This window comes from Sorghum bicolor, chromosome 10 (genome assembly GCF_000003195.3).
Source record: "Sorghum bicolor cultivar BTx623 chromosome 10, Sorghum_bicolor_NCBIv3, whole genome shotgun sequence".
Taxonomy (NCBI): Eukaryota; Viridiplantae; Streptophyta; class Magnoliopsida; order Poales; family Poaceae; genus Sorghum; species Sorghum bicolor.
In genome coordinates this window covers 38,402,156-38,414,060 of record NC_012879.2, presented here as the reverse complement: position 1 = coordinate 38,414,060, position 11,905 = coordinate 38,402,156, and the positions used below count along the sequence as shown (strand labels likewise).

At 42.9% G+C, this 11,905-nt stretch overlaps 2 protein-coding genes across 5 annotated transcripts in view; both read left to right on the top strand.

Moving 5' to 3' along the window:
* The window catches only part of LOC8085356, a 22,586-nt gene continuing 11,223 nt past the window's right edge, over positions 543-11,905 (top strand). The window contains exons 1-3 of one of the 4 annotated variants that reach the window (XR_002448375.1): positions 544-1,779; positions 9,666-9,881; positions 10,182-10,275. Coding sequence is in view for 1 of the 4 variants with exons in the window: in XM_002438379.2 (XP_002438424.1) it covers positions 608-1,759 (1,152 nt within the window). In the remaining 3 variants the exon portion in view is untranslated. Of the gene's footprint in view, positions 1,780-9,665; positions 9,882-10,117; positions 10,276-11,905 lie in introns of all 4 variants that reach the window. The other 3 variants (XR_002448377.1, XR_002448376.1, XM_002438379.2) reach the window with 3 other exon arrangements.
* Positions 10,282-11,905, top strand: part of LOC110430950 — an 8,737-nt gene continuing 7,113 nt past the window's right edge. Inside the window, exon 1 of the mRNA XM_021449223.1 lies at positions 10,282-11,864. The gene's annotated coding sequence lies outside the window, so the exon portion shown is untranslated. The remainder of the gene's footprint in view (positions 11,865-11,905) is intronic.

The window sequence follows — 11,905 nt, the reverse complement described above, 5'->3', positions numbered from 1 at the left end:
GCTTTATGCATGTGCTCCAAGATTTGATGTGACGGGAAATCTTGAAAAGTTTATGGTTTTCGAGGTGAACTAAGGGCTTGTTTAGATGCAAAAACTTTTTGGATTTTGACACTGTAGCACTTTCGTTTTTATTTGACAAACATTGTCCAATCATGGAGTAACTAGGCTTAAAAGATTCGTCTCGCGATTTACAAACAAACTGTGTAATTAGTTTTTATTTTTATCTATATTTAATACTCCATACATGTATCGCAAGATTCGATGTGACGAGGAATCTTGTAAAGTTTTGAGTTTTTGGGTGTATCTAAACAAGGCCTAAACAAGATCTAATGAGAGAGGAGGTTGGAGAGATGAGTAGAGAGCGATGGAGAAAGAGAGATCTGACTGAGTGACAGAGAGGAGGCGTGGGGTGGATAGCAGGAGAGAAGCACTGGGAATAGAACAGAACTGTGGGAATCTATCAAACATGGGGAAAAGGGAATCAGTGGGCTTTGACTGGCGCAAATCTTAAAGAGCCTCTACCCACTAGATAAGGGATGCGGCCGCAGGGGTTGTGGGAAAACCGGTTTGCTCTCAAACCCTAACCTCACCTGTCACGGTGTCACCCATGGTGGACGCACCCAACGCACTTGCCTCCGACGCCGATCACCCCGTCCCGCCGTCCCGCCTCCTTTCTAAGCACCGCCCGCGCCGCCGCGCCGCGGCCCCTCGCCCGCCCCTGCCACCACCTGCGCCGCCAGCGCCCGCGCGTGGCCTGCCCGATCTCAGCCTGTGCCACTGCTGCGGCGTCCGCTTCCCAACGCCCCAGCCGGGGACCAGGCCCAAGCGCCGCCCGGTCCGTCCACTCAGCTCCCTATGGCGCGTCGTCCTCCTCTGCACCGAATGCCTCTCCCTCGTCCGCTCCGCCGCTGTATGCTCCTACTGCCTCTCCCTCGACAACCTGCCGCCCGAGGACTCCGCCGTCGTCTGCCGCCACTGCAAGCGCTGTGTCCACCGATCCTGTATCTCCGCCGAACACCGCACGACGGTGATCCAGCCGGTTGATGTGGAGGATTTCCTCTGCGTCGATTGCTGCCCCACCGTGAGATCGAAGAACGGGGGCTTCAATTTGGGGCTGAATCTGGAGACTTGCTTCTGGGATCGTACCTCCGTTGCTGGGGAGAATTCTCTGAGGAAGGCTGCGGAGGTGAAGATGGCTTCCAAGCGGGGGAACAACGCTGTTGGCAGCAGTGGGTTAGTGGGGAGGAACAGTGGTGTTCCGGTTCTACTGGACGAAGAGTTAGCTTTGCAGCTGCACCTGGCAATGAATGGATCACAGAGGATTTCACGTTCAGGTAATTCATCTGGTGGTGGCTCTGCCGAGACAGGCAAGGGGAAGAATGATGGGGTTTGTGGTAGGATTTGCAACATAAATCAGGAGATTTGTGTAACCAATATGATGGCTCAGCTTGATGAAGAAGAAGAACCAGGTTGCAACAGGGTTTTAAAGTGCCTTAGGAGTTCTGATTCCTCTGTCACAGTGGTTCTTGCGCTGGAATGTGTGAAAGGTAAACACACTGAGGAGAGCATGAAAGCTAAAAGAAAAGGTCCTCATGTGATTACACAGCAGGATGATTTGGTGGATCCCTATAAGAAGAAGTATAGCAAAAGGAGCTCAAGCAAGTTGGCAAAAGATGAATATGTTGCGAGCCGGAACATGTGTGATGGGTTGGACATAGATGCTGATCATGGTGGTAATGGGGTGGCTCCTATGAAATAGACTGCTTGTGCCATTCTGAGGTACTAATTTCTTTTAACAAATGCCTTTTATGTCATTCTGCTATTGAAGCGCAACATCCAGTGCTACATCATTTTGCCTAAGTAAATGCTAGTTATATGCCATTGCAAAGATGTTGAAGACGCAAAATGTCGTTGGGAAATGTCATCCGAGGTTAGATGATGTTACAAATATTTATTAACTAGGTAGCGTGCCCGTGCGTTCCTACGGGACAACTAAAACTTTTGTACTAAAATTACATGAATCGCACAATAAGATAAAAATACTGTCTGACAAATATTGATTAGGAAACTGTGAATCAAAGAACCAACCTAGGAGCTCAAAATATTGATTGGTTTAGTGAAAGCCAAAGGCTGTAGTGTTTCTCTAAGATAATGATGCTTTGGTGAAAAATGATAAGACTCTGGCTACAATATTATGACTATGCAGTCCACAAATTTGATTTCTTCAGAAAGTCTCTCCCTGATCTGTGTCCACAACCCATATTGCTGAAGCCTGTAACCACATGATAACAATTTTGTTGCCTGATCTAATACATGTGAACTGAAAAAAGATCTGAATAAATAAAAATCTTGCTTAGCCAAAGGAAGCACACACCATCAAATGAGGCCATAATGGAAATTAGGAAGCACAAGATCTTGAAAAAAAAGTGGTGGTAGCCTACTGCAGGTGCTTGAGATGAAGCCTCTGGGCTACAACTGAACTACTAAGACATGTCTTGCTAGAATACATACATCAGCACCTATTGGAATTTTCTAAAATTGTAATGAACTAAAAAAAATGCCTCTATCACAATTCCCAACCCTAGAGATACCTAAATCATCTAGTCGAACTTGATCTGTGTTATCAGTAAAGTGTAAAGAGAGAACAAAGAGGAGTTCCTCAATTAGCTCGCACACCAAAGATAACTTACATGTACAAAGAAATATGAAGTCTAATTATCTTAGATTTTATTTATCGTACATCTTATCTTACTATATATATACTTCGTAAACTTTTGCAACCTCCATACACCAAAGTAAAAAGGATACTAATTCAGCAGATGTGTACTGGTGTCAGCAGGGAAACCCATGCTCAGTGAACGCTTAAAGATGAGCATGCAGTCCAATTCAATATACTAAATTGCAATTTTTTATCAACAAAAAATAGCAAGAATTAAACCAGATCTTAACATAAATTATAACAATAGAAACAGCAATTTCAATGAGCATGCAAAAAAATATATGATTTGGTGCATGAACATGCAAAAAAAAAGCATGAAGACCATCTCGGTGACCTCCCATGCTAACAAGAAAATGAAACGGCATTTATGCACTAAACCATAGGTTCATAAAAAAGTTAGTACTGATCTGGGCAAGGTAGGGGGTGCATTGACCTTGAGGTGTGAGGCCTACATGGCTTTCTTGAGGCTATAATTTGCAATAGACATGGTATGCCCAGTTTCTCAATCTTAGGATGATGGAGGCAGCCATGTGTCTGTCATGCCCTCCGCTGATTACAACAGGTGACCAGCAACCGAGGACCAAGAGCAAGCTTGCAGTGAAGGGGCACACTGCAGGCAACGAACAAGTGAAGAAGATAAGTAAAAAGTTGAATTTCTCAGTTGAGGGCCATTATTCTCTGGTTGAGAGCCTCATTAGAATCCTGACAAAAACAAACCATGATTGTCATTCCATTCAGGGTAAAGGGAAGCACCGTGCAATTAGTCTGCTTAGTTACCACATCCATCTTGTCCAGAAAACAAGTGAATTGATACACGGTTTTTTCTGTTGCTATTAGGAAGTTAAGGTACTAATTATCACCTAAACACAAACATGTATTATATATGCAAACTGATCTATAACATCATGAAACTATATATGAGTTTTATATTTACCAAAAAGAAAGAGAAATGTGAAGTTAGCTGCAGCTGTAGTATTAGATAGTGTTTGGTTCCAAGGATGAGGTGGGATGGAGATGGATGAACCCATTTTTGCGGTGTTTAGATTGATTGGGGGCCAACAGAGTCAGGGACATCCCATGTAGAATATTTTAGGGAATCTGGGGGTGAGCTCGTCCCAGCAAATTTGGCGGATGGGGTCATCCCATGTAGAAATTATGTACCCACATCCTATTGGTCAGTTTGCACGTGGTATTCACGCATTAACTCTGTTAGCAACTCATAGCTCTTTTTGACATATTTATCAGCTTCATCTTGAGCCCAATAAAGCAATGTAGCAACCTTCCAACATTGTCATCTTAAGACATGGATCAAGAATAACAGCTAAAGCCATAAGACCTTGGATGTCAGACCAATACTTATCATACTTCTCTATCATGGCAATGGGCATTTTCCTAATTATCTCATTTTCATCTTCTTTCCAAGAATTAATTTTAAGTTTAATCTCACATACTTTGGGGAAGAAGATGTTAGCTGTCACATACTTGGTTCTAGAAAACAATGTAGTCAGCTGATAAAACAATTCTAATTTCTCACAAACAAGCGAAGAAAATTTCCAATCATCGACTGGAGGGCAATCAAAGCTTTGATCAAGAGTTCCTAACCATTCGAAAACTTGGTTGGAAAAACCCATGAATCTATATCATAAAAATAGTGCAGCAAGAAAAATCAGGTAATCACCTCAATATGCAGCTTCTAAGAGATGAGTCATCAATAAAATGTCCAGTGGCAGCCATGTATCCTCTTTTCTGGTTATCAGCTATCCACATATCAGTTGTAATAGCAACACAACAAGTCATCTTCTGAAGGAATATCTTAGCTTTCCTTTTCTCCATGTCACAGAAACTCAAGATTCCATTTCTAGCAGTGTTTCTAGTACCTATCTTGAACAAGGGTTGCTATGCACTAACAAATTGTGAAGTGTGAAATGCACAAGACACAACCATTGTGTCATTGACCTAACATGTTTTTCCATGCCTTCAGATAGGAAAGTTTGATTGTGCTCCCACTGTCCAACTCCACAGCAGGGAAATGAAATTGATAAAATACGAACCTGAGTGATGGGATAGAATAAGCACAAAGATCTGCAAATTTGTTTCAGAGAAGAAAAAGTTTATCCGACTTAGTATAGATTAGTATAGTATATTCTATGCATCCCTATCAATCTGGATCTACAAAATCCAGCATAGAGATAAAAAAAGCAAATAGATGTGGATCACACATTGACATTTCACTTCAAAAAATGCAGAGCTTATAAAGTGAAACTTTATTTTTTGACCAAGGCACATTGTATTGAAGAGGGATCCTTGAAGACCTCATATGCAAGAGGCAATAACAAATATATCAAGGACTCAGCCCAATTATGCTACATGGCAAACTCTTGCGAACAATAACTGTGAGGAGTTGGGAACAAAACTGACATTACATTTGTTGTTGATCTTACAGATGATCAAAATTAGGCATATTGGCTTCAGCAAGGCTAGATAACCCAACTAAAGAAGATCCTGTAACAAAAAGAAAAACATCCACGCCATTCTGATATTTAATCGAAAAGGGCATCTGCATATATGTGATAGCACATGGCTTCAGTTGCATTGCTCACCTTGGCATTGCTGTAGATGGCAGAGATACAGAGTGGGCTCTGAGCTAAATAAATGGTCGGCAGGCAAGCGGAGCAGGGAGCAGGGTTCGTATGAGAGGCGTATGTTGCCTAGGAACTGGTGGCAACATCCATCTGTTCCTTGTGCAGATGCAGGACAGAAAAGCTGATGCAGGGAAATCCCTTGCAGCAGAAGGACGCGGCATCACATACTACAAATCGAACAACTCTAGGATTCCACAATCCAAAATCAGAGGTCATAATGGGACTCACTGTGGGCTGCTGGCACGGGATGGAGATGTCGGTGTCACGCGCTCCCCAGAGAAGACCTTTGACAGAGAGGGAGCTCACGCCGGCCATGGAGGAGGGGAGGTAGCGCGAGCGCAGTAGCGTGGCTCTTGACCCCTTGCGAGCACAGTAGCATGGCAGAAACGGCGTCGGCCGTGGTGGCGTCGGCTTGGCGAGGTCGTCCCTCGGAGGTGGCACAGGGGTCCGTGATGGGTGTGGCGGCGGCGGCAGCGTGGACGTCGGTCGCAGCAGCGTTAGCTTGGTGTGGTAGACCAGCGGAGGTCCAGGGCGCAGGGGTCCGTGATGGGTGTGGTGGCGGCAGCATGGATGAGGTCCTCCACGCATGGGATTGGAGGTCGTGATTGAGGGAGGTCGTGATTGAAGATCGTGATCGAGGGAGGATCGCGCGTGATTGGAGATCGCATGGGGCCGGCGCGAGGGAAAGAAGAGAGTCACGGTATTGCACGTCGTACGCACAAAGGCGAAGTGATAGAATGTCGCACAAAAAAGTGATTTTAGTTTCATTCTTTTTAGTTGTAGGAGATTCATGAAAGGCCATTAAGACAATATCACATTGCCACTTAGGCCATCTAGTTCTTTCCTCGTGTAGGTCACCGTATCAGCTTTCTTTGCTATTTTTGCTGCTGCAGAGTGCTTTTAGCCTTTTACTAACTCATGCCTAGTCTTGCAATTATCAACAACCATGCAACTTAGTCCCTCTGTTCTAATATTCGTGCATGGATCTAGGGACATAAACTATAGTTCCAAAAGGAAAATCAGTTTGAGATCATCCATACCCCTACTCCTATTATATGTTATATGTTAAAATACATCCATTTCTCTTACATTAGGGTATTTAGTTAGGGGTGGGGAGTGGAAATACTACTATAATTACATTCTGGATATCCTCAATGAGCAAATATTGTGGATCAGTTACTCTCGTGACCATGAACAATATTTTGAAATGAAGGGGGTATTCTTGCCCATTGCCCACACCACCACCTAATTTGCTGGGACAATAACTATAGCTTCTCTTTCCCTTTGTGATCTTGATGAAACATTACTTGCCTCTCTTGGTTCGCAAGCATCAAAGAAGTGGCTATAGGTAGAGACACTGATAGATCACTGGTGGTGCCAGATAGCCAATGGTTGCTTAAAATTTGGAGGCAATGCAGGCAAAGGCAAGGGATTAACAACATGACTATAATAGTTTCATGCTGATGGCTACATGAATAAACAAATTTTGTGATAGGTGGATTAGTTCATGAAGATCATGCTAAGTGGTGGACCTGGTCAAATGACAAGACATAAGGGGCGGGCCGACGGTGGGACAACCTGTGTTTGCCCAGTCGATCAGCCGTCCAGCAACAGTTGTTGATGGCTAGCCAGATGAAGAATCTGCATTTTAGTGGAGCCCAACTCCTCCCAATCCTTCCCCAAGGAAAAAATCTGATGGTTCCTAGGGAAAAAAAAACAGCTTAGGCTGACTTGCTACAGTAGGTGCCGGATTGTGTCAACTTCCAACGAAATTGGTCAGGTGTATATTGCTTCAAAAATATCCCATCAACCAAAACCAGGACCTGCAAATATTTGACCAAGACCTAGACAGATAGAGCACCTCTAATGTCTTTCACCCATCAACAATTGTCAACTGTCCTAGCCTTTATTATCCTTTTAGGAACCGAACTGTACAGGTTGGGGGCAAGCTCAGCCATAGTATTTTCTTGTAGCCAACAATCTTTCCAGAATTTTATGGATTCTCCAAGGTCCAATATACAGACAACAGCAATGCCAAAGAGGGCTTGGCCATTCTGCTGAACTTGGATAGGTAATCCGCCCAAGGTCGCAAATTGTCTGTTTTTTTAGCCCACAGCCACTTGATACGCAGAGCTCCACTCGAAGTTTCGAGCTTATGTATACCCAGCCTGCCATACTGCAAAGGACGATGAATCTTTTCCCAAGAAACTAGACAATTTCCACCATTGCCCTGCTCCTGACCTTTCCAAACAAACCCTCTTCGCTTCTTGGCAATTGCTTTAAACACCCATTTGGCAAATCCAAAGCAATCAAGTAATGGATAGTAGTGTCTGTCAACACGACACCTACCATGATTAATCTTCCAGCCCTGTTCATGAGAGAAGACTTCCAACCTGGAAGATGATCAACGACCTTATCCACTAGAGGCCACAGACCAGACTTTGTAGGTTTACGTATTGTGAGCGTTTGGCCAAGGTAAGTGCAAGGGAAACCTTTCACAGCACATAACAGAATATTGGAGGTCAGAACTAAATCCTTCTCGGAACATTGAATGGGTTTCACTGAACTTTTTGTCATGTTAGTCTTGAGACCCAAGGCATGACCAAAAATTTGTAGCACCAGCATGATAGTATGGTGATCAACACTTGAAGTCCGAAGGAATACTACTTCGTCATCTGCATAGAAAGAAAACCTGTGCTTGGCTCCTTGGACAGCAAGTGGTTGCAGCATATTAATTTCAGCAGCGTGGTTCACCAGGGCATTAAGAACATCCATAACAAGGATAAACAACATTGGGGACAAAGTATCACCCTGACAAAGTCCTCAAAGACGAGATATAGATTCCCCAGGCTCTCCATTCAAAATAATCTGCGTTGAGGAGGTAGATAACAGCAGACATATGAGATTCCCCCAGTACTAACCAAAATCCATATGTTGTAATACTTCCAACAAGAAAGATCAAGAAACTGAGTCAGAAGCCTTAGAAATGTCTAACTTGAGGTGGATGTGTGTCTCCTTTTTGTGCAGACTCCTAGCCAAACAAAGAAGTTATCATGAATATTCCTTCGTCACAAAAGCACTTTGATTTGTAGATATCAAACTGGTAAATAAAGGAGCTAATCGGTTGGCCAAGATTTTTGTCACCAACTTCATAAAGTTGTATACAAGGCTAACCGGTTTGTAGTCTTTAACTTGCATGGCATCCGCCTTTTTGGATAACAGAGTTATGAAAGCTATGTTAAGGAGTTTAAATCTGAAAACATGACCACGCTCAATAGCTGAAAGAGCCTGCAGCACATCACCTTTTGTAAGGTCCCAACAGGACCTATATAAACGGCACGTGAACCCATCTGGCCCTGGGGCTTTGTCCAATAGCCTTTGGTAGTTGCCCATGCTTCCTCTTCCAAAAATGGCTCATCATGGGAGTATGGGATGCAAGATCATGTTGCTGTTTATGAATGGCAGCAAGGTCTATCGTATAGTCTCTGTCTTCAGTCGAACCTAGCAGATTATCATAGTAATCCAGAACAGCATCCTGTTTATCCTCTTGAAACGTGACAATCTGATCACCAACCTGAAGTTTAGCAGCAGAAGTCTCCTTGGAGATTCCTAGATTGACTGAGCAATGAAATGTTTTAATTGTATGAACCTTCTCAAACACTAAACAACAATGCATTATTTGCAATGTCATTGTCATGTGCGGCATCCACCAGAAGGCGGTGTGCCCGCGAGCGCAGGGCAGCCGAGCAAGCCGCGGCTAGGGCCCATCTGGCTGACGGGCTGATAGTTCGGCCCAGTTATCTTTATAAGTTTAGTTATCTTTGTATTTGCAATTTATATTAGTCCTAGATAGGTTATTTAGCAAAAGAGGTGAAGTAGAAGGGACATAAATATCTATAGACTCTATTGATATAATCAAGCAAGAATAATATGACAACTTCTAATCTCTCTCCCCAGTACTCTCAAGCCTAGGCAGCAGAGGGGTAAAACCTCGCCCTAGAAGACGGATCTCGGCCATGAAAAGTATAGCCTAGGTCTAGTTATGCCATGGACCCAATGTCCATGACAGTCATTGAAGCATCTTTTGCTGCCTTTTTATTTTTTGTGTGTGAACAATTATATTTTAAGATGTTCAATCAAATTTTTCGATGGAGTTAGTAAGCATTGTACTGCATGCACTGCTGCAAATTATTAGACCATATTGTCAAACTTGCAAACATTTGTCAGAAAATAGTAACCTTCACTCTTTTTTCCTTTTAACAATTATGGCGGTCATATCAATGAAAGTTACTATTGTACAACAGGTTATTGTTGGCAACAGGAGATGGCACCGCAGCCAGAAACTAGAAAAATGAACATAGTAACTTTTGTTTGTGACCATATGGAACCAACAGCAGCAGTACTTTTAAAACAGCTCACCATCGATATAGTTGCTGGTTTTCCTGATTACATGCTGCAACAGCTTCACATTAGAAGAATCTGATGAGGCTTCTGTGGAATTATGAGCTGAGATGAACCTGGTAAGCACTGGAATTCTGGTTTCAGAGTGCTCTAATTTCGAAGATAACTTCTGTTCCATTTTAAGCGTGTACTCCCTCTGTCCCTGAAAGCTTCAACTTTTAGAGTTGTTGTAAGTCAAACTTTTAAAACTTTGACTGAATTTCTAGAGAAAAATGCTAAGATTTATAGTACCAAATTAATACCATTAGATTTATCATATAATATATTTTCATAAGATACTCATTTTATGTCATAGATATCGATGCTCTTTTCTATAAAGTTGGTCAAACTTAAAAAAGTTTAACTGGCATGGATTCTAGGAGTTGAAGCTTTCAGGGACAGAGGGAGTAGTAAATTGCAAGGAAGCCCTTTGCATCTGTTCACAGATTGCAATCAGTTTTGCGTGCTCCGAAGGTAATATTTGATTACCATAGTTGCAGGGATTCAATAAATCCACGAGTAGAAATGGCCATTTAATGTTGAATAAGAATGAAGGCCTTCTTGTTCTATTAGATATGGAGATGAATAACAGACATTGTCGTGAATGTTGGTTTAATTCCATAACAATGAAATAAACATGCCGCTTCACATGCAAACCGTTGTTTCAGCAACTTAGTTATTCCATGAGTTCTATTGTATTTATATTTTAGTTCACATGAGTTGTCTATGAACCTCTTTCTTTGTTACTAATTAACTATTACTCCCTCCATTTTCAAATATATGGCATTTAAGGCAAGCTTGTTGTAAGTGTCATTTCTTTAAAAATAGGGGACAATGTCGAAGTTATTAGATTTGCTAGAGGCAGGCTATTAGCTTTTGGATATCCATGTTGATCTTGTTGGTGTTTTGATGATATCAAAAGTCTAGGGGTTGCTAGGAAGTTTTAGTATAATACAATATTTGTATCTTACCTTATTTTACCAATTTGTTTAAATTCTTTTGATTCCAAGGTTTCTTACTTTAGTGTTGCAGATGTAGTTATAATTCTAAGAATTGGCGTTGAAACAAAAGGAATAAGAATGAACCTTACAGTTATATTGATCATATAAAATTAATCTATTGGGGTCACATTACATTTATCAAAGTCCATGAAAAGTTGCAATTTTGTACAGTGTTGTTCTTTTATTTTTGTTATATAAAGCTTACAGTGGGGCCCTCTCCTGCTGTATTTTCTGCTCAGAACCGAAACGTTGCAAAAAATGTGCTTCTGAATGTGAAGAAAGAATGGAATCCAACAACAGATTAGATAAAAAAAACTATGATACATAGTCAACAGAAACTTGGGTTGATTGGGGTCATGGGTTGGGGTGAAGGGTCACTGGCCGCAGTTGTCTAAAAAATGTTTAGTGTACGAAGGCCCATCTAATGTAGGCCCATATGGCCAATGTGGGGTGCTCATCTCCACTACTGGGGTGCTCATCTTCTCAAATCCCGTGGTCAGTAACATAGTACCAAAGCCATGGATTAGGGTTAGGGTTGCCGTGGTCAGTAACATAGTACCAAAGCCATGGATTAGGATTAGGGTTGGACTCATCTAATCTAGTCCACTCATGATTTTTTTTTATTTTGGGTATGGCCCGTCGCCGACTCGCCGCCTGCCTGTCGTTGCCTCTTGTGCGGCCTGTACGTCGATCGTTTGCGCTCCTCTACCAGCGACTACGCGTTGTATGTGCCCCTTATTCTGCGTCGGTTGTCTGCGCGGCCAGTTCGTGTGTTCCTTCACCTCGTGCAACCCGTCGTCGTCCCCATTGCCTGGGCTCTTCGTCTTCGTGGCATGTCATCGTGGAGTCACCATGCTTGCCCGTCCGTCTGCGCTTCCTAGTCCGTCCACGTGGCCCGTTGTTGTGATTTGCTGCTTCCCCACGTCCTATAACTCTGCATGTGAGTTGCTCTGCTGGTGAATTGTCGCGACTCACTTATCCGCTCATGCGAATCGCCGCACGTGCCAACGTCCGGCTGGCCTTCAGCCGCTCGCTCGCCTTCCTCCGTATTCCCCATCTGTGGTGTTGTTATGGACGAGAGCTTTGGGATAACTAGGCCTTAT